Source organism: Phalacrocorax carbo, chromosome 1 (assembly GCF_963921805.1).
Source record: "Phalacrocorax carbo chromosome 1, bPhaCar2.1, whole genome shotgun sequence".
NCBI lineage: Eukaryota > Metazoa > Chordata > Aves > Suliformes > Phalacrocoracidae > Phalacrocorax > Phalacrocorax carbo.
Window position 1 is genome coordinate 214,374,373 of NC_087513.1, and position 26,973 is coordinate 214,401,345.

At 45.6% G+C, this 26,973-nt stretch overlaps 1 protein-coding gene across 12 annotated transcripts in view; it reads left to right on the plus strand.

Moving 5' to 3' along the window:
- Window positions 1-25,659, plus strand: part of PAK1 (p21 (RAC1) activated kinase 1) — a 74,530-nt gene extending 48,871 nt beyond the window's left edge. For all 12 annotated transcript variants that reach the window (XM_064441510.1, XM_064441515.1, XM_064441517.1 and 9 more), the window contains 12 exons: window positions 1,151-1,298; window positions 2,436-2,473; window positions 4,396-4,512; window positions 4,848-5,022; window positions 8,495-8,558; window positions 9,482-9,530; window positions 12,125-12,237; window positions 18,127-18,244; window positions 18,707-18,806; window positions 20,600-20,796; window positions 22,300-22,437; window positions 24,311-25,659. In XM_064441510.1, coding sequence (XP_064297580.1) covers window positions 1,151-1,298; window positions 2,436-2,473; window positions 4,396-4,512; window positions 4,848-5,022; window positions 8,495-8,558; window positions 9,482-9,530; window positions 12,125-12,237; window positions 18,127-18,244; window positions 18,707-18,806; window positions 20,600-20,796; window positions 22,300-22,437; window positions 24,311-24,397 — 1,344 coding nt within the window. In that variant the 3' untranslated portion in view covers window positions 24,398-25,659. The remainder of the gene's footprint in view (window positions 1-1,150; window positions 1,299-2,435; window positions 2,474-4,395; window positions 4,513-4,847; window positions 5,023-8,494; window positions 8,559-9,481; window positions 9,531-12,124; window positions 12,238-18,126; window positions 18,245-18,706; window positions 18,807-20,599; window positions 20,797-22,299; window positions 22,438-24,310) is intronic.
- Window positions 25,660-26,973: the final 1,314 nt, after the last annotated feature.

Here is a 26,973-nt window from a genome sequence, read left to right on the forward strand (position 1 = left end):
TGGCACATCTCAGGAGCTCAGGCTGCCAGCAAACTTTTCCTTTCCTGTTTTTGTGGCTGATGTGGACAGCAAAGCATGGTATATCTCTCCTCCCTTCCCCTCCCCTCCTCTTCTAGAGCTGGATTAGGTCTACAGCATATTCTGTGTCAGCCAAACGGGGCTCCGAGAGTTCCCCTTTAGGGGAGACCCTGCCTATGACAGAATGTGGATGTGCTGTCCTAAGGCTAAATGGCAGATGCTTTTATGAGTTGCTTTTTTTATTGACATGCAAAATGCTAGGAAGGCAGAGTTGTCTTTCATCATATTATTCTTCTGAATTTGATTATGAGATAGTATTCAATAACAGTAGAAGTCGTTTGTGAGCAAGCTTTGCTCTCCTAGCCTGAATCGTGTGTACAGTTCTGTTCTGCATGTCAGCCTCTAGGCTTGCCCAAGTTAACCTGGATGTACCAGTGGGGCATTACCTGAGTGGTGTATCCAGCCACCCTTTTGAACAGGGAGGGTAACTTCATTGATAAAGGATCCCAGTCACTCACCACTTCGTCTGTACAAACGGTTATTCTTGCTGGTGGCGAAAAGCACAAGTCACTTGTACTCCAGATTTATCTATTTTCTGACTGAAATGATGTCCCTGTAACGAAATTCGGAGCTTCATATGGGAAGTTAACATCTCTGCTTTCCCAGCTCTGGTTACAACAGACACCAAACCACTATTTGAACTCTAGTGCTACAAGAAGACCCAAGTGAACGTTGCATATTCATTGTCCTAGATGCTATACAGCGTGTGTTACTTCTGTAGTCTTTCTTGGATGTGTGTAAATATGTGTGTACCTGTGCATAAAGGGTTTTTTTTTCCCTTAAGGCTCCGTTCTGTCTTTTGAGTTTTGGCCTCCAAAGGAGCTGGGACTCACCCAGAGCCCTGTGAGCAGAGTGCCTTTGCATGTCCATGTAAGGAACATGTGACCTCTAACACAGGCAGTGGCTGGGAAGGCATCAATCCACTGCCTCTTTTCCTTTCCTCTCCTCTTTTCTCCCCGTTTCCCTCACAGCACTGAGTAACCCCAGAAACTGTGGCAGAACTGCGGTGGCGGGGGCGTGCTGTGAACCACATTAGGCTGACTGTGAGCTGATGAGGTGTATCTCCCCACAGGGAATGCCCGAGCAATGGGCGCGTTTACTGCAGACTTCCAACATCACCAAGTCGGAGCAGAAGAAGAACCCCCAGGCAGTGCTGGACGTGTTGGAGTTTTACAACTCGAAGAAGATCTCCAACAGCCAGAAGTACATGAGTTTCACAGGTACACGGTGATCGTCTCGTATGGCTGATTTCTCCAGCTTACCATTAGTCACTGCGTGTGCGGTTTCTTGTGTTTAATCAACAAGTAGATCTGTCTTTTCAAGGAAAATATGAATGAGACTCTCTGGCTGCTCAAGCACCCCTCTTCCTTTAAATTGCGGTTCTGTTAATCCTGATGCCCAGCATAGCTGCAAAAGAGGAGGTCAGTCAACTGGCTAAATCCCCAAAACACATAGGTGTTCTGAAGCTTACAGCCAGCATCTGGAAGGCAGATCCCAGAGGGCTGGTGTTGGGTTCCTGGTCATGGAAATCCCTGGAGAAAACAGGTGGCTAAATTTTGCACCAGTTTCCATTTCTGGCGTGGGTGTGGGTGTTGCTTAGTGCATGCCTGGGGAGAGGGTCTCTCTGCTCCTGTGTGCCTTATTTGAGGAATACACCTCGGCTGCTAGGTGCTTGACAACAGTTGGCTGGATTCCTCTAAAAATCAAAGCTGCCAAGGTTTTGTGCCTTCTTTGTATATGTTACCTGTTCACCGGAGGACTCCTGCAAGCAGCACTCCTTTTCCCTTTCAACTCTAACTCCTTCCCTTTCTAAATATTAATCCCTGCTCTGGCTCTTTTTAAGAGTTTAGAGCCATGTCACCAAAACTGGTATTAATTAGGAGGGCTCCAGGCAGGGATGAAAGCACAAATCTTCCCCATGTGTGCCTGGAGAGTCAAACAAGAAGCCCACCAGTTGACTTGTGGGGTTCTCTCTTGCTATTCCATGAAGTTTAGGTGGCTGAGACTGAACACCCTGCAGGCCTTGGGCTCACCGCAGTGCCTCTGCTGGTGATTTAGCTCATTGATGTTATGTCGTGTAAATGGATGGAGGACAGTATTCCTTCAGGTGTTGCCCGGGGAAATTCCGCCCTCCTGCAGCAGGGATTTGGGGCCGTTGCATTTATCTGCAGAATTTTTTCTCCTCTCTTCCCATATCTCCAGGTGTCAGCTTGTTCTGGGGAGCTGAAAGTAATGCCTAGGTTTGGGAGCAGCCTTTTTTCCTGCTCCTTCCGAAGGGAGCTCGTCCCTTTCTCCTCTCCCCACTGCTGCTGCATTTACAACTCATTTATAATGGCATTACTATCTGTCTCTTTCAGATAAATCAACAGAGGATTACAATTCATCGAATACGTTGGTAAGCCTTATACGTTCTGTCTTAAGTTTGGGGATTTAAAAGCTTGTGTTAAGTAGTTAACTGCAGGTAAACTTTTAGTTTGCTTAGTGTTTTAAAATCAGAACTATATATTTGTATAGTGAATGCATTTTTGTAAAAACAGGTATGCTCCTTCCACATTTTTTTCAACTGGGGGAGAAACAAGTAGCCAGAAGTAGCTTTTAGTGAATTAGTGAATAGAAATAGTTCTGTTTTCCTAGAATTCCATCTGTTCCTGTACCTAGAATTTGATAACCGTTCTGCTTTCAGGTTTTATATGTCTCTATAAACATCTGTGATATAACAAAGTTTAATTACTAACCTGCAAGGTCTGATTGACCAAAACTAATGGAGGTGAGTGTCGATTAACCAAACTAATCTCCAGCAGAAAAGGAAATAAAAGGTTCCCCTCCTCTTTGCTTGACCTTTACTCTGGCCGTACCAGGGCAGGAACCGCTCCTGTTTGCTTTGTTAGGAGACACAATACGTTTCTGTATGTTCATGTGGGATGGAAGAAACAAAACTTTCAATTTAAGATGATTCATAAAAACCCACAATTCCCTCATCTCTTGTTTTCTCACTGCCATGCCATTATCAAGAGTTGGCTTGTTCTGCTCCCTTCCAGAGGCAGCATGTGCAGATCTGGCTGTTTAGGATTCTCCGCAAAGAGAAAAGGAGAATGTTTCTGCCGTTGTTCGCTATTACACGTACGCCAGTCCTCGGGAGTTTAGAATATCTGAGGCAGTTGGATTTTAAAGTAAATCCTGGAAAAAGTAATAGTTACCAGTCTACTGAGATAGCCTGATGTTTCTGGAAGACACTGGGTAACCTTTAATTTTGGGGATATCCAGGAAATCCCCAGTACATAGGTGGTTTTTCTTGTCGTTTTTAACAGGCTAAGCTTTTGTGTTAAGGCAAGGGCACTTCAGCAAGTATATGTCAGTATATGTTAGGACTTCGAGTATTTTAGGTTCAGTGAAATACTACGTTGTTTTCCCCCCCTCTCAAAAAGAACTTAAATACTTTTTCCCCTGCCACTCTTAGGGAACTGATGATGCATAAGCAGAACTGGTCTAGTGGGTTGAGGATCTCGCCAAGTTTATTTTGAAATGTTTACAGTGTAAAGGATGCCATGAACTTCAAATCCAGTTTCAAATTTAAAAAGTTAAAAGTGACTTTGATTTCTAATTAGTCATGCAAAAATTCCAGATAATTTTTTTAACCACTTATGAAACTTTTTTTAAAAACAAAAAACTTAAAAAAAATCATTGTTCCTATTTTTCATAAAATTTTCTTTTAGAAAGGAATTTTAAAAGGGATTTGAAAATATTTTACCTGATTCTGCTTCCAAAATCTCTCATTACTGAGTTCTCAGTCACAATACCAAAGCTCATGTTAACTTGACCACCCAACTTTTAAAGAAAGCATTAAGATTTTGATGCAGATTAAAACATTTGAAGACTGAAATCTCCAATCTGCGTGACCGGGATTTGAAGCAAGCAGCAAAACAAAAGAGGCAACATAAATAAGGGCAGATACTTCCAACGGCAGAAGTTGTCCCCAGAGTTGCTGGGTCTGCCGTGTGGGTGTCGGGAAGGCAGTGGGAGAGCCCGGGTGGGTTTGGGTCCTTGGGAAGAGGATTGCCGTCACGCAGGCAGATGACGAGCTCGGTGTGAACCGTTGCGTCAGGCAGTGCTGGACTGCCCCTCCATTTCCCACGAAGGCTCAGGATCTTTGGGGTTTTGAATTTTTGCGGATATTGTAACTCGTTAACCTGTTCTGATTATTATTTTTCTGCGCTTGCTTCAATGCAGTCTCTGTTAGGAGCTTAGTCCAATATTTGTGAATTTGTTTACTACAAGCAATTGGGTTTTTATTTTTGCCATTTGTGTAACCACATGCAGAATGTGAAGGCTGTCTCTGAGACCCCTGCAGTGCCCTCAGTGTCTGAAGATGAAGATGATGAAGATGACGCAGCTCCACCCCCTGTGATAGCTCCACGACCTGAACACACAAAATCTGTGAGCAGAAACGCTTCCTTCAGCCCCTGCCGCCGTAGTGACAGTCGGGTCTTGACGGTGGCTCCTCATCCACGCTGCGTGGCATGGTGCTGAGCCCTTCTGGGGAGCAGGAGGGAGGAGGTGGGAGCCACTCCTTCTGCCAGCGCACCTTCATATTATCACGTGCCTGGTTTGGGGGGGGGAGGACAAGAGAGTCCTTGCTTAGTGACGTTAGCTGTTAACTAAGTAGCTGTAGAAATGTGTCCCCGACAACAAGAACAATAATGAAATTAACAGAAGTGTTTAAGTCTTCATCAGATTTGTATTAATATGTATGTTTTTCTCAACAAAATTAGATATATACCCGCTCTGTGATAGACCCCCTTCCTCCTCCTACCAGAGATGTGGCGACTTCTCCTATTTCTTCTCCCTCGGAAAACAGCACAACGGTGCCTGACATGCTGGTCAGGAACACAGAGAAACAAAAGAAAAAGCCAAAAATGTCAGATGAAGAGATCTTGGAAAAATTAAGTATGTCATTTTTGTTTTGTTTTGTAGGGTTTTTTGATTGATTTAAAAAAAAAAATTAAATTCCAGATCCTGCTGTGTTGATTTCTCAAAATCTTAATCAGCTGAAATGTTTTGACATTCCCATTTTGAGATCCTTTACTGAAGACATTGCATTGTGACTGTGTGCCAAAACTGGGGGCAGATGTAAGGGGGGAGCGCAAATGTAAGCTGAGCACCGGTGATGCCAACTGAAGCCCCCAGGGAGTTACAGACCCTCAGGCTCCGCAGAACATGCGCTGAATAAGAAACATCTACTTAACTATGAAGTCTGAGGTTGTTCCACATCCTGATACTCCGTAGCTCTGGAGCGGGGTTGATTATATTGAAATGTTAGATGTAAGGTGAGCAGAGCTTCCTACTGTGTCTTAAAGATGGAGAGAAAATTAACGCATCCCCCCAAGTTCACCTTCCACGATACCATGATATAAAGCGACTTGGTTATTTTTAAGTGCCCTGACATCGTGTGGGTACCCAAATTAGTAGTTGTTTCTGAGAAACATGTCCCTCTGTTGTGTCCTGGTGTCTTTAACAGTCCCTGCCTTCAGTTCATGGGTCTTCTAAAGTGCTCCTCTGCTGCCTGGTGTTCTTGGTGTTCTGTGGCATATCCAACAGCTGAACCAGCTCTTCTGGGCAGCTGGTTGTTATCCTGAGCCTGGGGCCTGTTTTTATTAGGGTAGAGCATTTCTAATTCTTTGAACCACTAATCCTGTATTAATTACATACATGCCTTGCTTGTCAGTCGATGTAAATTGTGTTAGCACCCCTACAGTCAGGCTGGTCTCTTCGGTTGAGGGTATAAGCGTAAAGGTCAGTATTTTATGAAGCAAAGACTAGTAGCTAGATGAAGGAAAATTTAATCTGAGGGTATAACTTAAAAAAAAAAATGGCATCTGGGTACCTCATTCCTCTGAATAAAGCCTAAATTGAATTGATGACATGTTAACTGGAACTGCTTGCTATTGGAAAACTCATACCCATTGTTTCGAAGCAGCGACTTCACTCACTTAATTATCAGGACCTTTGTATCATTAAAGATTCAAGCCATTTGTGTGACCAGGTAGGGCAAGCAGGGGCTGTGCCAGGAAAAAGGTGCTATTTTAATACCGACACCCTGACTTCTGTAATGAAGAGAAATGGAAGTGCCACTCTTAGGAGTGGCGGGTGTCAGATGTGCCTTCTTGGCTTGCTCCAGCAAGTAGTGTTCAGTGCTGAACTGACTCTTCAGCATTGAAATGTTTTGTTATAAATATACGGGTGTGTGAAGTTCAGTGGCTGCTCTTGGGTGTCACCTTCTAGATGTGGGATGGTCAGAAATATACGATGAAGTTTAATGCTGTTGTAAACTGGTGTTTTTCCACTGAGGGCAGTGGAGTTGTACTTGTGCGAAGACTTATTACCCTTTCATGTTTTGGTTTGACATGTGAATGAAATGACTAAAATCTAAAAGCATATATATGTTTACACATACTGAAGATAGACAAAGGTTAAAAGGAAGCTGATAAATCTCCCCCTCTTAGCATTAACACAGCATCGAGGCAAACATTAATGAATCCTCAGCTGGCTTTTTGGGAGGTAGGAAACACTGCCGCGCTTTACAGATGACACCGTTAAACAGGGTAATATTGGCAACTGCCTTTTGTCACTGCGGCACTGTCCTGTCGCTGCCGCAGGGAAGCATTTGCCCCTCTCACAGTCTGAACTTGTAGCCTGTGCTAGGCTTTGAGGGAAACTTTACAAATGTTTGTTCAGGAATGCTTGTCCTCAGGGCTGACAGCACTGCTTCCATAACGTACAGTGGGGTTTCTATAGTCAGATTTCTCTTCCTGCCCTCCTCTCCAAACATGGACCATGTTCCCTTCCTTTACCTCTGTCTCCTAAATCCTGTGGGTCTGGCTGCTCTCCAGTAGTGTCTGAAAATAGCCACCTCTTATTCTGCTTGCTACTGGATTTCTTGGCCTAATGACCATGAGCAGTTTCTTTGCCAATATACATCTGTTTAGGCTCAGCCCTAGACCCCTGTGAAAGCAACACCATATGTTGGCAGCTTGAGTGACCTGCAAACACCAACTCAGATGCAGCTCTGATCCCTTGATTAGCCATCATGGTGCTGTTAGAGAGGAGACTTGCTCCCAGCTGATCTCTAGGAATTGTTGGCTCTGATTTCTTCAGCCTAAAAAGGGTGTGATTCCTGCCTGCTACAAGGGTGTTATGGAGATCAGTTAAAGTTTGCAGGGAGCGTTGAGTTTCAGTGATGCCCCTTTTGTCAGCTGCTCCGGTTTACCCCTTGGCAACCTGCCATACCATTCGCAGGGCTCCAGCGCATCTATACAGCCTGCCAACCACCTGCCCTTGTGCTGAGGGCTCCCTCCCCTCATATAGAAAACATTGCGTTCCTCGGGGATACCGAATCCACCTTGAGCCTGAGCGGCCCCTCGCTGCCCAGTGTTGCAGAACACCAGGCAAAGTGCTTTTCCCTCCGAGGGATGCAATAATACTCTTTCTTCTGGCTGAACAGCCACCTTAGGGGAGAAGGAGCTGAGATTGCCTCGGGTTGCTCTCCAAAACCAGAGCAGTGCTGCCAGTCGTGTGGCAACTGCTGCTGAAACCTGTACTGACTATAGGGTTCCTGGAAGAGCAGCTGAGCATTGCCCAGGCCAGACCAGGGGAGATATGGCTCTGAAGGGTCTCTCCAACTTCCCCTCCCCGAGTCTTGGGTCAGGAATGGCTATGGTCCTGCTGATACAGATAGATACATCGTAAATTACTTTTGTTCTGCCAGAAGTCGTCGTGGTGGAGGGAAATCTTTGGCTAGATTTGCAACAGACTGTTGGCTCTGAGATGAACGAGGCCCTGGCCTCCAAATTCAGAGGATGTTCCAGTGCAGGGGCATCTTAGGTCATCCCGTGTGTAGAAGCTGGGGGTGACTTGCAGGTTTCCAGCAAAGAATTACATTTCTGTGTACAAGGTCTACACGTGCCCATCCCATGCCTAGCAGTGTGCAGTCACTGGCTGCTAGTGAAGATTAAACATGCTTAATGTCTGTGTTCCACCATTTCTGAGCGGAAATACCTGTGAGAGGGAGGCTGTGGGGTCCTTCCCTGGAGACACTCACACCCCACCTGGCTGCGGCCCTGTGCCCCTGCTCTGGGGGTGCCTGCTCCAGCAGGGGGTGGGACGGGATGAGCTCCAGAGGGCCCTTCCAACCCCCACCGGTCTGGGATTCTGTGAGAGGGGAATGCCACAGTTGGTGGGTGTTTAAATAACTGAGGACTTCCTTGGTGTTTGTGTGCCTCTGGATTTCTGGCAGGTGATTCACGAGGCTCAGCTGAGCCTGCCGTGGCCGTGGGGCTGCTCTTAAAGTACAGGTGGTTCTTATAGCTGTACAAAAAAGTACTTATAACATCCTCTTGTGTTTGTTTCTCTTTTTTTGTAGGAAGTATTGTGAGTGTGGGTGATCCAAAAAAGAAGTACACATGTTTTGAGAAGATTGGACAAGGGTTAGTATATGCTCCTTCTCTGTTCTCTACCTTTCCTTATGCTAAGAAGGGAGCACTGAAACCAGGCTAAATTAGTTTGCTGAAAAAGCTGTTGGTGATGCTGGAGAGTTTATTTTGTTTGGTTGGGTTTTTCTTCTTCTTTGGTTTCAGGTTTGGGGTGGGGTTTTTTTGGGTTTTGGTGGGTTCTACCCCTCCCCGCCCTCTCCTCCCTTTCCTGACAAAGTCTTGAGTCACAGGGACTGGGGTTTTTGTGCAATTGTCTTTTAATGTAAGAAAAGATGTCATTAGATGATCAGGTTGCTAAAAGTAGCTGTGATCAGGGAAGGAACTGCTTATTTTCAGCATACAAGACAGTCTTCAAATTACGGATTTACTTTCTGAATTAACTCTCCTCAATGGCAGTGTTGTGCTCCTCTTAGCAGGGTAGGGGGAAAACAGGGGTTGGGGGAGAGGCTATGGTGAGGCAAATCACCGAGAAATCTGCTGTCAGCTCCATGTGCTGAGGCTCAAAACTCTTGTTTCCCTCACTACAAATGCCACATTTGTTTACTTTAGCTGATCCTATCTGCTCCGTAATCATGTTGGGCAGTCTGCAAGCCAGGGCGGTGCAGTCATGCCAGTTTAGATGGGATCAACTCACGGTCCTACAAGCTATGCTGCATTGCTGGTTTAGCGGCAGGGGTTTGGATGACCATAGTGTCCCATACTAGGAGCCTTGTTCCCCAGAAATTCTCTGGCTTCTGCTCCAACAGCAGTCTCTGCTCAGAAATATATCAGGTGATAATTACCACTGGAATTATTGCATGAAAAGGAATGGGACTGAGGGCACCTCAAAGAGACAAGTGGGAAGGCCAGGTGTTAAGCTCTCACTCTTGCTATGAGGCACCACTAAGTGTTTTTTTTCTTTTCTCTCTTTCATTTAGAGCCTCAGGTACAGTGTACACAGCAATGGATGTAGCTACAGGACAGGAGGTAAGTGCTGCCAGAAGACCACAGCGGTGGCGTTGGATTGTGTGTGGATTTTGGATTGTGTCCTAAAAGTTCAAGTTGATGCTACAAAGTACAGTCTTTCAGGGGTTCATGACATCTTATTTTTGATGAGGTATTTATTTCCTTGCTAATGAGGTGTGGTCGAGTGATCTGGGCAGAGAACTGGAAAAAAATGATTTCCCAGGTTTTGATTCCTGAATCATTTCATATTTGTAAAGAACCTTTCTGTGACCACAAAGGCTGGAAGCAAATGTTCAGACTGGATAGTTCCTCGTGGAAGTTTCTCTCTTCATCCCCAAGATTCCTGCCTGTCCCCATTTAAACTTTTTTATATGCCCTCTGCTCCTTTGCTTCCTACGCTTATACTAGTTGACTTGTGTAGAAATAGTTCTTCTCCCGCCCTTTGCCCACTTGCTTCCTGCCCTTGAATTGAGAGATGAGGAATGTCTGTCTGTCTGGTTTTTGAAGGTTTTTTTGCCCTTCTTGAATATTGAAAAGCGCCCTGTGTGTTGCGTGCGTCCATAACAAACTAGTAGTGACAGATATGCAGCATCTGTGGAAACCATTATTGCTGGATGGAGGATTTTTAAAGAGGAAAGTGTATGCATTATCCCAAACATATTACAGAAGTCTGCAGCAATGCATATCTACTCAGCATTTGTTCAAAGTCAGGGTTAGCCACCAGTAAATTTCTTAACTTTGTTTTCTGCTAAAACTCCTTCACCCCCTTTTCTAGTTCCTGAAGAGTTAATACAGTTTAAGCGCAGCCCCTGAGGAAGGGGTGCTGCCTTTATTTGGAAGCAGTGAGAAATTTTATAGGAGCAGGAACTCCTCTGATGGTTTTCTGCTTTCTTTCTGGACCCCTTCCGTGACCCCCATGTGAATATTTAAACCCTTACATTACAACAGACTTTTAAATCATTCCCACTACACTACTGTGATCGGGCCCTGGATTTTTAAATTTGCATTTGGGATCCCTGTAACCTTGGCATGCTGTTGACCTGTTCCTTTCTGTGAAGCACGCTGCTACCAGTCCTTGAAGCTCAGGAGCTCAGTGAATGGCAACACGTTTTGGAAGCACTAGAAGGCAACTCCTTTATTTTGCACTATACAGGAGCCTTGGGCAGCTCCCAGGGTTAAGAATACTGAAGAAGTTCACTGATGATAGCTATCTGGTGTAACTATGGCTGTTTATTTTGTATTCTAATGTGTGGGACAGTCTTAGATAAGGAAAATGCCCCTATATTCACTTGGACCACGGGCTACCTCTGAACAGGAGTGAGGAAGTACAGGAGCCTCTCTGAAGCTCCTTCAGTATTGGTCTGGGATTTCTTTGTCTACATCAGATGCCTTCCCTCCCTTCATCTTTCATTCTCCTCTCTGGTCTTGCACAAAGAGCAGCATAGGGTTTTGGGGTTTTGTCTTCTTTAAGTACTGTTTGGCAGCCCTCGTAAATACTGTGGAAAACCAGCATGGTGTTTGCCCTTGCCTTCTCATGTGTTGGGATTTTTCTATAGTCTCCCTGGCTATACTATCAAAATGCTAATTGTATCCATCTATATTGGCGCTCTGGCTTGTTTCTTTTAATCCTTGCTTTTGTGAGCTGGAGTTACTGGCTCCCCTCCATTCACCTAGGCCTCTTTCTCTGCAAGCAGCAGTTTTGTAACGGCATAATTACATTTAGTTCCCTTTGACTAAATATTGTACCAAATACAGTTGGGTTGTAACGTCTATGGAAGTGTTTCTGCCTCCTGCTGTGCTGAGTAGTCTTATTGACTTGAGGGCTTGTCTGAGGGCTGTGTGCTCTCGCCAAGTGCTGGTAGTGTGGGGAGTTGAACAAAAGAGTTAAAAACTTGTTGTACCCTCCTGCCTTCTGCATATATATACACAGAGTAGGTATCCTGAAGCAGGCAGAAAGCTACTAAGCCAAAGGGCTACAACTGACAAATCCATCCCTATTGCCCTTAGTTGTGACTGGGAATAAAGATGAATCCAACTTACTTATTTTCAGCCTTTTATCTAAGCACTGGTGCTTCTTCCCCCCCAGGTCTTGCTGTGACAGAAAAAAATAGAATTACCACCTCAAAGTACTAAGCTTAGGCTACATTATTTACCCCTTCCACGCATGGCCGCCCTGCTGTAGATTTCTGGAAGCAGAAATTTGTATGGTAGCAGAAAAAAATGCAAAAAAAACACCTTCCAGAAACATCCAATCCAAAATAAAATTAATAAGAATCATTTAAGAAATAAAAAGGTTTTGACATATCAGTCCATACTAGAGTAAGGGGATCTTTGTTGTTACCAAGAAGCTGGAGATGGTTATCCAACTGTAACATAAAGGTCCAGTAGAAATATAGTAATTCCTCTTGTCCTCTTTGGCATTAAGTATCCTCCAGTGTGTGTGGAAATGGAATGGCTGCAGGAGCTCACAGGGTTCCTAAATGGCCGAACAACTCGTGATGAAAAAGCGTTTTCCCGCTTCACGTGAATGTGGGACTAAAATAATCACCAGCAGCGCCGGCAGGTTTCTAGGGGACTCCTGTAATAATGCTTTACTTGGTCTTTCTTCGCTGCAGGTCGCAATCAAACAGATGAATTTGCAGCAGCAGCCCAAAAAAGAACTGATTATTAATGAAATCCTTGTGATGAGGGAAAACAAAAATCCCAACATTGTCAACTACTTGGACAGGTATGTCATGATTTGAAGAGTTCACAAAAGGACTCTGAAAGACGCTTCCTTGTTACTCTCTTGAGTCATCCTGTCTCAGTTTAATGCAGGTATAGGACGGCCTTGCGTTGCTTAATGCATGTGGCAATGTTGGGGTGTGCGTGCCTTGGTGGTGTCTCTCCATATCCTAGGAGGTCGAGGTGACTGATTGGCATTAACGGGGTATCTAGGCTCTCTTCAGAGGTGCTGGCAGCAGAGGCATTAGCAGTATGCTGTCGGGACTCCATTTTTCATCTCTCTCCTTTGCCAAATTTGACACAAGCCATTTCCTTCCTGCTACTAGAGGAGAAATAGAAATATTTTGAACTGTTATTTGTATTTGCTTTCATCTTCTTTCCTCTTCCGCTGAGCAATGCTGACACAGAGCTTGTGGAGGAGCAAACTCCTTCCAGGGATAGATGGTGATCTCGCCCCTGAGGCTGTCCACCAAGGTTTTCTGCATAACAGTGACGAGGGTGAATGACAAGTAACACGTAACCAAGCAAGGCCGCTTTCTTGTGGCTGTGAGTAAGGGAGAAAAGGAGACCTGGCACAGAAGACAGAGGGAACAGGGTTATTCCCTGCTCAGAGCTGGGCTTTGTGGGCTCATACACGTGCTGTGGCATTGCTGCTCAGCCTTGGATATATTACACCCATATGGGTCAGCTCCTCCTTGAATCCCTACTACTCCTTACCTCAACAGCAGCACCTCATCTATGAACAGATCTGCTCTGCTTGTTCTTGAGCTGGTGTTCCTTGGACTGGGACAATAACAGAGCAGAAGCAAGCAGCGCAGTGACTCCTGTACTGAGTGTAAAGAGTTCTTAAAATAAGCATGTGTAGCAGTGAAAATTCTGGTCACTATAGCTCAAGGCAGTAAAATGCCCAAGTCTGCAAACAAACGTGGCCATGAGAGCCCCTCTTTCCCACAGGATGTTAATGCTGTGCATAAGGGTGATGGTAGCAATGTCACCATCATCAGCTGTTTGGAAGTTGACCGTTTCAGAAAGAGTAACTGGAAAATGCGCTGCCTTTGGAAGTGCAAGAAATTCTTGCGTTTTCCCTGTTCGGATTCCAGTAAAACAGTCACAAGCTGTCAGCACTGGAATCCGGGGCGTACTGAAAGCCCAGCAGGAGTGGCATGGTCGCTTGCATTCACGGTCAACATAACATCGGTGCGTTGTGCGAAGCCTGTGTCATTCACCTTATGTTAAAGATACAGCTAGTTCCAGCTGAGCTGCAGCAGGATTTTCAGTCTGCTGCACTCACGTCCGAATCCAGCGGTCCTGATGAACTCGGGTTTGGCTTACTGTGGGGAAAAGGGTGCTTAGATAGGGTGAGCTGCAGGCTTTAATCTTGGCAGCTCGTTTTTTCTATAGATGCAATGGAGGGATGTGACCTAGAATCTGTTTTGTAAATCTGAGAGAGTATTTGCACACTTGTTTGCTCTGCGTGCATATCAAAATCTCATCAGCTGTTTCTCTAACAGGTTTCTTTAACAAGCTTTTAATGTCTTAACCAACAAAAGTACTTCTTGTACACTGCAGCGTCAGTTGCGATGCTGAATTTATATGGTGCTGTGTCCTATGCATGGCTGTAAAGAGCTGCTTTGTTGAAGGGACAGAAAGTCTGCTCCTGAGATTTTGTGGAAGGGGTGTGGGCACAGGGGAGCAATGCTGGGCAGACACCCTCTTCTTACAAAGAGCAGAAGGTTTTTACCTCCGTAAAATGAAACAAGTGGTAAAGAAGAGTTAAGAATTGAATCTGGGCTGAAACTTTATTCCTCGTGGCTGATTAGAAGCTTTGTTTTGGCAAAAGCGTTTGAGCAACACGTTCTTCCCATTAGAGAGAGCATCGCTGGGTACATGCACTTGCCTTGTCTAGCCAGTACATCCCAGCTGTAGGATAGCTGCACGTCCTGCTGTCTTGTTCAAACTTCCAGCAACAAAAGCTGCTGCTTTTGTCCTCCACTTTCTCTTACTAATCTTTTTCAGAGGGATTAGCTTTTGTTTGAGTACTGCAAATGGACAGAGCGGCCACTGGGATGAATGTGGGGGTTCTTGTGCCTATTATGCCACTTCAGCTTTGCAACTGCAGGGTCCTGTTGCTGGGGAGCTGCGTCCCTCCTGCCTGGCCTAACGTGCCTGTTTGCTTCCCGAGTGCTGAATTAAGCTGACATTTGAATGCCGCTTGCTGGCTTCAGCCCACTGCTGTCACAGAAGGAAGTACGAGGAAGGATGCGCTTGGTGCTGTGGGACCTGGTTTCTTTTTTGCGGTTCTCCTTCTGACAGTTTCTCCCCTCCTGAATCCCTGATGGGAGGGAGAGCTGCAAGATATTCATCGGTATAAACCACTTCTCTCATTTCTATTTGCCTCAGCTCCTGCCCTTATACAAGGGTTTCCTGTGCCTTATTCTCTCTTACTTGCATGGCCTACTTTCTTGTGGTTAATACGGCCTTTCTGCTGCAGTATAAGCAACCAGTGTTGCACGAAGGTGTGCTGTGGCCTGTGAGGTAGTGACGTGGCCTAATTCAGCTGTACTTGGGAGCTGAATTTAGAAGCACCTGGCTCTGAAGACAGTGACACTAGTTGTCCTGTGCAGACAAGCAGCCACTTGTGCTCAGTTACCTGCTGGAGGTGCCAGTTTCTTTCTATGTGTGAAAAAGGCCCTCAGAGCCCTCCTTCTAAACTCAGGCATTTAAACACAGTCATCAGATGCCCAATGCCCAGAGCAGACTCCTGCCCTTTGGCTTCTTTCTTTCTGAAGAACTCTCCTTAACCTAATAAACCCCACAAATCCTCATTTTAAGTGGTAGCCACTAGTACCCTCACCCCAACCCCAAACTCCACTAGGGCTGGAAGGTCAATGAATAACGCTGAAGATGTATGACGGTCATGCTACAAGAAAACACTGATTTCTTTCTGGGCTAACTTCATGTTCGCATGTTGGAGGCATGTTACTTGTGCAGAAATCTGTAACATGACCTTGCTTTTCTGGGAAAACCCAATTTTATAAAGTTTATCAACAAAAAAGGGCTGTGACTGACTGATATGTGTTTGTGATAGGAAGGGCTTAGTGGGCACCTTCCTAAGGTATCCAAGTGGAAGCTGAGGAACACCTTACAGGAGCAGACATTACCTGCTCTTGCAGTGGGGGAAGAGAAAGCTGTAGACCACGTCCTTCTTCCTTAAAGACTTTCATCAGCTTGTTTTTACTGCCAGCCTTGTTTTGGAAGGTGACTGTGGATGATGAGGTGCAATACCATGCTATGACTGACATCACATGGCAAGCAGCACGTAGGTGTATGGACTTCCTGTGGCATCCCTGGAACTGCTGAGAGAGTGGTTTTGAGGCATGCCTACAGCAGGCAGCTCAGTGACTGAAACTGGCCTCTGCTGCAGCAAGAGAGTGAAAAGATCCCCGAGACAGCATCACCCAGTCTTCCGAAATGACATTTGCTTGCGGCAGCTGGTGGGAAGCCACCGTTAATTCCACCTTCCTGTGTGTTATGTCAGATCTATCAATTACGGAGGTGTCCGGGTCTTGGCACATGCCTTTGGCTGCTCATGGCACAACTTGGGTTCACAGTGTGATGTTCTTGGCTTGCTCCATCCCCTTTGGCCGTGGAGAGATACCAGCTTGCTCCCAGCATGTGTAACCTGAGATTGTCATGCAGGAGTGGTGGAGCCCATTCTGCCCACATCATTACAGTCAAGTGGGTTTGGGCTGCAGAGGGTGTAAGTGGCAATGAAGGGAAGCACTGTGATGTCCAGGGTGACACTGATTTGTTGAGAGGATGCTGAGAAAAATCTGGAAAGAGCCTGCTTTCGCAAGAGTGATGAAAAAGAAGCAACAGCATAGGGGCAGGAAGGAAGGGTGTGGATGGGGTGGCTTTCAGGGCCTGTTAGAAGGTAGGTGACCTGCATAGTTGGCAGGAGCGCTTCTAAAAGCAATTCTGCTGCTCCTCTGTCACTCTGAGGGGCTGCTGTGTGGGTGATACTGGTTTTGCTGGGGTCTGTGCTGCTGGGAAAAAACTGCATCAGTAGAAGAAGTGCACATCAGAAGAAGTGCATCAGCTTCTCTTGCATAGTAGAGTTGGAGACCTGTCTGCCCCAGGAGCATAGCCCCGTGTTGTTGGGCTCCTGAAAGAAACTCCAGGCTTTGCCTCCCTGCGTAGTCTTCAGCAACACCAAACAAAGATACCATCTTTGGCTCTGATATTAAAAGCTCTCCATAACTGCAACACTTCTGTCACACAGCTCAGATCACAATTCTTATTGTGGGGGAGTTTTTTCATCAGCTAAGGTGTTGGTAGTGTGTCCTTTTGGGGTCAAAGCCTACCTCCTGCCCACTCCTGTGATGTCTCACTCATTTCTGTCTACTTCCCATGCCAAGCTGGGCTTAACTTCTTTCTCCATCACTGTTGCTTTCTAGCTAATTGTTCGCTAGATCCTGCCCTGCTTTTTTGCCTTTGGCTCCTAGCAAATTCACTATTCGCTCTTCAGTAGGATCAGTGTTTCAGAGCAAACCAAACATCTGCTTGATCAACTCTAATGCCAGCAGAAGCTTTTAATTAGATTCTCGGCTCTCTCTCTTGACTCATCTATCATAGAATAGAATAGAATCGTTAAGGTTGGAAAAGACCCTTAAGATCATTGAGTCCAACCGCTAACCTATCACTGCCAAGTCCACCACTAAACCATATCCTCAAACACCACGTCTATCCTTCTTTTAAATACCTCCAGGGATGGAGACTCAACCACCTCCCTGGGCAGCCTGTGCCAATGTTTGACATCCTACACACTTTAAATATGGGAGGACAGGCTGAGAAGGTGGGTTTTCAAGCCAGTGATTCCTTCCTTCAGGAATGTGTCATCCTGATATATCTGTCATGGACGATCGTGTTGATGTTTTTCCAGATGGGCCCAAAAAGGCAGAAGTGGTTGGTGGTTTGGGTTTTTTTAAAATGAGTGAATGCTGAAGTCTTCATCCCAGGTCTTCTGCTTTTAGATGTAAGCACACACACTCCCAGCAGAGAATAATATTGCAAATGGCTGAGAAAACTTGCCCTCACCTCAACTGACGCCTCCCCATCCTCCTACAGGCCTTTTTGGACAAGACCTGCCCTTTTGGGCTTTCCTTTTTTATTTTAAATCTTTAGAATTGCTGTTGTATCCATCAAGATGTTCTCATTTGCCCTTATGAACCGTTCTGAATTTTTCATACAAAATCCCAAGCTGGTTTTGTACCATGAAAAAGATTGAGGTGATTTTCAAATGCATGATGCTTTAAAAAGAGTGTTCTTTCTCTGTTGCTCACGAACAGCGATCCATTCTGTCACTCAGGATTGTCCCTGGGCCTAGGTGAAGGAGGCAGTTGCTTACATCAGCAGGATGGCAGTAGTAACGAAGCAGCCCCCAGCCACCTCTTCTGCTGCAAAAGCCCCTCAAAAGCCGTGCTATGTGCCAGATGGCTGGGCCTCATGCTTGGACCCCATCCTTGGCTAGTAGCTCTTCCCCTTCTCTCCCAGCGGCAGCAGGAGTTATAAGGTCAGGTCTCCCGCTTAGTTGGGGCCCTTGTCATGGCAGAAAAATTCAGCCTTGCTTTTACGGCCAAGAAACTTGCAGCTTGTTCTCCCATTACCTCTCTCCTCAGCTTTCTGCACTCACCCTTCCCTCTGCTCATTCAGGCTGTGATCGGATCCTCCCAAGTGCAGAAAGTACCATGAGTGCCTGGTGCCCCAGTACTGTTAAATACACTGCCCAAGCCTCATGGTTTCTAAGACAGCTTTAAAACCCAGTGCGTTCTGGCTAGGTAAATGGTAGCACGCTCATACTTGCTGATCTTAAAATCTGATTTTGGTTCTTCAGTTACCTTGTAGGAGAAGAGCTTTGGGTGGTCATGGAGTACTTGGCAGGAGGCTCCCTAACAGACGTTGTGACAGAGACCTGCATGGATGAAGGGCAAATTGCAGCTGTGTGCCGAGAGGTAAAGCGGCACTCGCGCTCGGAGGGAGCTGCGATTGGGAAGGGGACGCAGGCTTCCCACGACCTGTCCCTGGCTCCATAGGAATAGCTGTCTCCACCTTCTGTAATGCAACACTCATTCTTTCAAAGGATGGATTTCACCTGGGAGGTTGCAGTGTACAATCCTAATGCAAGCCTAATATGTTTCACCCTAGAGGGGAGGACTGGAGTGCAAAATGGGGTTGGAATCCCCTTGGTTATCCCTGTTCTCCAGGTCTTTTGGGACTAACCTGTCCGCCTAGGACCTGCTGATCTCAGTGGGATATCTCTCTGTAGCCCTGCACATAGATTTATGAAAGACTCTAATATACTAAGCCCTTGCTACTGAAAATGCACGTTGTTGGAGTCTGTTAGTTGGCTAATTGTGACTGGTGAACAATTTCATGCACAGTGAGAATACCTCAATTATTTTATTCTTTTTCAGTGTCTCCAAGCTCTGGAATTCCTCCATTCAAACCAAGTTATTCACAGAGACATCAAGAGTGACAACATCCTGCTGGGAATGGATGGCTCTGTCAAACTAAGTATGTGGGGAGCATTGCTGGTGATGAGTTATCAGCCCAGGCCTGTTACCTGCTGTGGGCCAGCCCAGTTGGGGAGAGGGGTGTTTGAGATGCTTGATGCTGTGGCGATGAAGAGGCTGTAGAAATAGTCTTGTAGGTATTTTTGTGGCTTTGGTATTAATGGAGATTGGCAAGCATGAATCCCTGTGAACTGATAACAGACTCGAAGTAGGGTTTGGGGTTCGTTTAGCTTCGGGCCATCTGTTTTTGTGGAGTAAAATAACAGTATTTTAATGCTACTGCAGTCTAGAAAGCTGGGTTTGAAGGTGTAGGGCCAGAAGCCTTTATTTGTGAGCGATCTCTTCAGCCTGGAAAACACTGCAGGTACTTGAGGGGCAGGGGTGGTGGAGGGAGATTGAAAACTGTGTAACTAGAAAACATTTAATCTTACAACACCAACCCAGACTGGACTCTAAATGTTGTTTCCTCCTTGTGTTATCACCTGTAAAGAAGACCTTGAGGCTGTTCTGCCCTCGGGTGCTAAGGTAGCTGTTGTGCTTGTCATTGCCCATGCAGAGATAAGCCTAGAAACTAGTGAATTATTATCTTCTACCTATAGCTTTAACAGAATTGTGCTTCCTTTCCCTCCCTCCCAGTTCTGTTGGCTAGCACCCAACACGCATAAATAAATCTATTTTTGTCAGCGGTGACAGCAGATATGACTCAAAATTCACACAGTGCAGATATGCTGAGTAAGAAAGTGGGGTTTTTTTGTATATAATTGCTTTTTAGACTAAAGCTGTACTTTGGTACAGTCAGATCTCTGGAGAGTTAGTGATGAATAGCTGATCAGGGCCAAAGTGCTCTGTTCTTATGGAAGAACTTCTTTCAGCACAGTATGCAGGTACCGGGCTGTAGTTTAAAGTTAGAGAAGTCCCTGTGGATATGATGCAGTAACCTTCTGGACCTGAGCTGCTTATTGGCTCTGCTGGAAATTTGCTCTGTTTATGAACCATATGTACCTTTCCTGGTCGTTACCCTTGATGAAAACTCAGCTAGGGACCAGTTTTGTTTTCATCATCCTGCCTAAAATTAGACCCACGGTGCCACAGGGGGTCAGGATGGGCAGTGCTTCTTGCTGTGTTGATTCTGCTGGGCTCACAAGAACAGAAGTAGGGGGTTTTTTGGTAAGTCAAATAAAATCAGACATAGGACCCAGCAATCTTTATGTGAAGGCTTTCCATCTTTCTATCTATTTGAAGAAAATAATCAGTATAAATTTAGGTACTTTAAATTTATTCTGAACACTGCTCTGTAAACAAATCCTGTCTGAGGGATGATATATCTACTGGGGAAGTAATATCTCTGGGACTGAAAATATCACCAGACAGCACAGTAGGTGGGTTGGGGGCGTATCTAGATCAGTCTGTGCATTAATTTCTATTTTCACATACCCAGGAGCAGGCTTTAGACCATCTACGACATAGCGTATTACAGGTCCATAATGCTGCGCACACAGTCAAGTGTCGCAACATCCATATACGGTTATTTACTGGTTCCCATCGCTCACATACACAAGTCAGCAGCTCTGTAATCCTCATGGCCTCAGTGAGTCAGATTTAGAAACCTAGCTCTCAACACCATCTTCTGTATTAGCCACAAAACCACCCCTCCTTTCACAGTTGCAGCAGCAACGGACCAGGCAGCGTAGCCGGGTAACGTGTACTACAGCTCTGGCATCAGTAAGCGTTATTCTCGGAGAAACTTGCTGATTTTTATGTCTGTTCCTTCCCTGCCCCTCTCTAATTTTCCAGCTGACTTCGGCTTCTGTGCCCAGATCACTCCTGAGCAGAGCAAACGCAGCACCATGGTGGGGACCCCATACTGGATGGCACCTGAAGTGGTGACGCGGAAAGCGTACGGGCCCAAAGTGGACATCTGGTCGCTGGGGATAATGGCCATCGAGATGATCGAAGGAGAGCCCCCCTACCTCAATGAGAACCCCCTGAGAGTAAGCGAGTCTCTTTTGCCTTCAGGTCTTCACTAAGCCTGCTGATGAAACTGGGCTCTAAAGGCGGCAGGCGAATCCTCCGGTGCAGTTTCACCACCTGCAGCCCCGTATCTCCTTAGATGTTGCAGTGAGAAGATTGAGATGGTTTCAGTTAAAAGCCATAGTTTGGTCTGGGTAGCAGAGGTGTGGGTTCTTCCCCTTGCAGACCCTCTGGTCAGATCTGATGCGTTAGGTCATGCACACTCATAATTTCCCACTTTCTGGAGGTGCTGATAGATGGAGATGGTATGGAAAGAGTACCTGATGGCGCCAAAGCAGCAAACTTCTTGAATCCTTGTGCCCTGTGAGTGGGGAAGGGTTGTCCTTTATCTTCAAAAATACGATATGTTACTATTCTATAAGCGGAGCTTTCTCCTGCTGGCATATTGTTCCTCCTTGCGTGCTCCAAATAAAGTTACAAGCTTAAGAAATCTTTAAACAGGGCTTAAGCTTCCTGATGTCTTTCCCTTGTTGAGTTTTTAATGAAAGGGGAGCTGCTCTCAGTTTGTAGGGATGTAATTGCTCTTAATATAAGCCAGGTTTATGGCTTCTCCCTCAGCTACACAGGATGAGGGGATCTAGAAAAACTCTGTTTAACTTTGTCTCTGTCTCTTGCGCTGGAAGCGATTTTTGGGAGAAAAGAGCAGCAGCAAAGGAGAGTGAAAGGAAAGAAACTGGGTGTTGAGTTGAACGAGGGTGGTTAAGCAACAATACTTTGGCCTCGTTTAACTCAACCTGTGCCAATTCCCAGGCTATCAGACTGCTCCCATGGGATGTGCTGAGTGATGTGCTCAAAGGGCCTGCATATTAACAAGTCTCTGACAGATTTCCGTTTCCTTTGAAAATCTATCCAGGAAGTTTCTCGCATGAAATCTTGACATGGATGAATTCCATTGATTCTCAGAGGGGATTTTTTGTGAATGCTTCATTCCCAAGCAGTAGCAAAACTGCTTGTTTCTGCAGGATGTTAAAAGCTGCTTGAGGGTCTGCTGGACATCTTTTGTAAGGAGCCAACTGCATCTTTATAGTGTTGACTTTCTAGGCCTCTTTCACTCAGGCAAAGTACCGACAGAACAAAATCTATTTATTCAGGGGTACCTCCCCATGAGGTTATAGTTATTGCAGGAGTCTAGCACTGGTAGAGTCATGCCAGTTAACTTCCCTATGTAAACATGGTCTGGAATGTTGTTTTTGTCCTCCTAATCCCTTGAGAGGGCTGCAGGATCCAAACCCAGATTACGAGGGTAAAACAATAAAGGATTGGATCCCATCCACATAAAAATAGGGCTGGCAGCTGTTCTGTTTGCAGAAACTTAAGCATTGATTAGTCAGCCTGATATGGTGGGGTTTTATTTTCCCCATTTAACTGGGGGGAGGGAGAGGAGAAATGAGTGTGTCTGTAATCCAGAGATAGAATCCAACCGTCATAACATCCTGTATCTTTGGTGCTTGTTTTTGCTTTAGGCCCTGTATCTCATTGCTACTAACGGGACTCCAGAACTGCAGAATCCAGAAAAGCTTTCAATGCTATTCCGAGACTTCTTAAATCGCTGTCTTGAAATGGATGTGGAAAAGAGAGGTTCTGCGAAAGAGCTGCTACAGGTAGGTGATGGGGAACAGGGCTGAATCAATATAATGCAATCCCGAGTAAGGCCAGGCTTAGAGTGTGGCTCAGAGATCTGGTTTGGGTTCCTAAATACTTCATTGGCTGAAGGCACAAACACAGCTAAGGTAACCTGCCAGAACCCCAAAACCTAAATCTATAATAAAGTGTTAACAGACTACTCCCTTTTTATGCTGTACTTGTTACTGGCAGCAGCTGTGCAGCGTGTTCTGTAACCAACCTCAATAGCTGTGCCCCAGGCCTGCCAAATGCTGACCCCCTTCATTCCCGTGACCCCTTCACAGAGCTGGCCCTCACATCGCATGTGTTGTCATGGTCTGGCCTTGCTTGTTCGATTTGGACGGCAGGAGAGCTCCTAGCTATCGATGTTCTGGTTGTCTCCCTTCTGGTGGAGGGATCACAAAACTCTCTGGAACATGTATGGCTTGCATTGACTGGAGCAGTTTGGCATGACCACATTTTGCCAGATACTACTCCTTACAGAGGTGATGGAACAAAGCTTGTGAGATATCTTAACCATAGAATGGTTTAGGTTGGAAGGATCCTTTAAATGTTCTCTGGTCCAACCCCCCTGCCACGGGCAGGGACACCTTCCACTAGATCAGGTTGCTCAGAGCCCCGTCCAACCTGGCCTTGAACACTTCCAGGGATGGGGCATCGACCACCTCTCTGGGCAACCTGGGCCAGCGTCTCACCACCCTATCATCAGTTATTCCACTTAAAGCCTGGTGTCTTAATGTGAACTCCTGGGGAAAGGCGAGGGCCAAGCTGCCAGGCTTTTCACCAACATAGATGAGGGGAGTGGTTCGTGTGTTCCTTCTGTCAAATTTGCCATGGGGGTAGAAAATGTAGCTCTTTATAAAATAAATCTGTGATCAGGGGGACTTAGACCTCAACTGTGAGACAGTTTCCTTTTATGGTTTCCTTTCTTTCCACTAGTTTGTCTAGTGGATTCAGTTTTGGATCTGTTGCTGCCTTCTGAGGCAGTAATGAAGCATTAATCGCTGGCAGAATGGCAGTAGTTGAAAGATCACTTTTTCTTCCAGCCCTTCCAGCCCCAAAATATCAGACAGCAGTAATGTTCTGTTCCTTGGAGCAGGACAACATTTTGACTGTAACATTTCTGCCTGTTTTTAACTACCTTTTAGCCTCTGATATTTTTTTTTATTTCCCCCCCGTCTCTGAAGCATGTTGCCTTGGGTGACTGATCCCTTTGGATGCTCAGAAGTCCTGTGGGATATAATGGCTTTTTGTTTTCTGAACAGCTTGTGAACTTGCCCTACATGCCTTCCCTCTCATCTGAGAGCTGTTTTGATAATCAATATTGTTTTACTTAACAGAGCACCTTGTGTAGGAGACTGAATAGTTCTGTGTTGCAAGCTCTGTGCTGCTCTCCTAAATTCCAGCTGCTTTGCAAATTTCTGATATCCGCAGAAGGCCAAGGCAATGCTTTCACCAGACCTGTGACAACAGGGGAGAGAGAAACGAGAGGTGATCCCTGCAGGAAGCCCTGTGCCTTGTGTTTGAACTGCACAGGTTGTTTTTAATACACCTTCCTTCCACACAGAATTTCACAATAGATTTTGCAAGACTTTATAATTCCCTGGAGGAATTCACTGAGTTTTGCTTGGTCTTGAACATGTACAAACACTGGAGACTTCAGCATGTGTTGGGTGCAAATCTGTTCATCACTTCGGGCAAGCCCCAGAGGTTTGTGGTGCTTTCACCTGTTCAGAGATTAGTGTAGGATGTTAGACTTCATATGGGCCTAGGTGCCAATATTTTGAGTAGCCACAGACTTCTGGGCCATGTTCTAAAAAATTTAACCCTCTTCTTTTTTCTTCTTCCTAGCACCAGTTCCTGAAAATTGCAAAGCCTCTATCTAGTCTCACTCCTCTGATTATTGCAGCTAAAGAGGCAGCCAAGAACAACCATTGAAGTGGTGGAGTCAATACAGTCATCATGTCAAGACTTTTAGATGTTCATTTCAGAGACTGAATTACCTGCCCCTCTCCCCTTCTGCTCCTCCTTCACAGCGGTGTTCTTAAAACTTCGACCTGCCCTGAAGCGTGGCAGAGGTATCTTTCAGCTGAACGTGGAAGGGCACGCAACAGGCACATCGCTGATCCTACATAGTGAACTCTCTTTCCATCCTCGTGATGGGGGCGAGAGGGGAAGAGTAGTTTGTATGGTTGAGAAGATCTTTCTGAGAACGTCTGAACCTGACTTACATGTACCGAAGCCAGTTTGTTTTCATGTTTCTTAGTGTGTTTATTTTTAAAAAGAATGTGGAGCCTTAGACTCTTATCCAAGTTTATCTTAATAAATTAAATCTTTTGCTGGCTGGACTCCTCCTGCTTCTGGCAAGCTGCTGTGACACCGCTGGGGCCGCTCTGTGCTTTGGATGACTTGAGGAGCGAAGGGAGCAGGCACCAGAAGTGTCAACGGTTGTAACAACTGAAAGGGGAATGAAGGCGTGAATACGCATCCCTCTTGCAGCACTGCTGGATGCTTCGAGGGAGCATGGAGAAAGCCTCTGTGTGCTTCCTGCAGCTGTTGGAGACCTTAACTCACGGATAATCTTGTTGCCACATTGTGTGAATCGGGGCTCCCCTCTCCCCCTTTAGTTTCACCTCAACTAGTTAAACAAATCTCAGACATTGCTGATGTTCTAGAAGATAAATCACAGGAAAAATTGACAGCTCTTTTAGGGTTATTTTATCAGCTCTGTGAGGTTTCTTAGAGACCCTTGCCCTGTATGATAAAGCAAACAGAGCAATTACTGTTATAAAGATAAGATTTGCCTGCAAAATGATGTTGAAAACTCTTGTTTCGTAGAGCAAGTCCAACGGGAGACAAACTGATTGTGGATGCTGCTTTCTTGGAGACGTGGGGACGCTAATTTTCTGAAATGATAGTGGTTTCTTTATGCTACTGATTCCTTTGGTTGCGAATAGTCTAAAACAACAAGAAACCTGGAACTACTAGAGGGATTGGTTGTAAACACTGGGCTTATGTTCAACTGTGTAACAATTTTTTTTTTTTTTTTAAATAAAATGACTGCTCCGTTTCTTAACTTGGGGCTGAGGGAGGATTGGAGAATTCACTGTCACCGGACAAGTCTGTCGGATGGGGTTATTGTTCATATCGTCACCGGGTGCCTGAGCGTGTTGGATAAAGTGATATAACCTTGTCTCTCACCTCTTCTTCCGTAGTCCTTTGGGACAGCAAGTGGCTCTCAAGGGTGTAAATTTACACATAAAGAAAACCGATAAAAGATCTGTGTTATAACTGGGGGAGCTGCTTTCTCTGTACTGCTTTGGTCAGTTACAGGGTGAGTTTAAACCCATTCTGGATCAACCTCTCATCTCTCTCCAAAGCACCTGCGTGGCACAGAACCTCATTCCTGCTTCTTGCTGAGACCTGCCGCTGGCTCAGCCCTTTCATCCCTGCAGCTGGGATTTAATTCAAATATATTTTCCTGTCTGCTCCACAATACACGACGGCTCTTAGTAGTCACTAGTTTCACCAGGTGTAGATAGAGTTTGTGAGGTCTTTTGCTTCTGTGGTGCCTTCTCCCATCCTTTGTGCTCCAGGGTGGTCACTGCTTGACACAGGGCTGAAGTCCATTGCCAAAATCTGCAGCCTCTCTCCCTTTGTGTACATATCTTTCATCTCCCCCTAATATTAAGAGTTTCCCTTTGCAAAGCTTGTATCCAAGGATTAATTCCTTGGGCAAAACAGTAAAGCTGCCAGCCTGGAGATGGATATGATCTATTGATGAGCTCCTCTGCTTGGAGCTTAGGTGGAGATTGTGAAATGGAAGGCCCCTACACCTGAATAATTCCCTTTGATAAGGAGATTGCTTATATTTCCTCTGGGAGTCTCACGATGCCATATGTGGGAAGAAAGGAATTAGGGGCTAGATCTCACTTGATCTAAAGTCTCATACAGACTTACAGATTTGGCAGTTGGCTTTTTTTCGCAGCACAGGATTAAATCCAATCCTCAAACGTGTTTGTTTAATGTCTCTGACTTCTCTTTAACTCCCTTCCCTGCTCCATCCTTGGCATGCTGTTGAGATGAGAACCTTAATGCAGGTATACCCCATCTGTGAGCACGCACATGAGCTTATCTTTCTGCAGCAGGATTTCTGCTACATTTCCCTAAAGGAGGTAGTAAAGGTTATTTGTATATGTTTAAGTCACTTTTCAGGATTCTCTATTGCATCAGGGGAAGGAATCGGCACGAATGACTGTTTATCCCTGTTCTCATGCTAGTGATGTACTTCTGTCTCAATGACTTCCACTTTGAATCTGTCCTGACTGCTTTCTGTTAGCTGCTTGAGAGGGGTTTTGCCAAAAGCCTTTCAATCTCCACTGGGAAGCTGCGAGACTGTGACCATAGACGTGTGCCATCTTGTCCCAGGCTTTTTCTTCCCCACCCATGACGGGCGGGAAAAGGAGGCGACGGCTACAGCGTGCCTGGACCTAGTTTCAGGTTACCAGGCACGT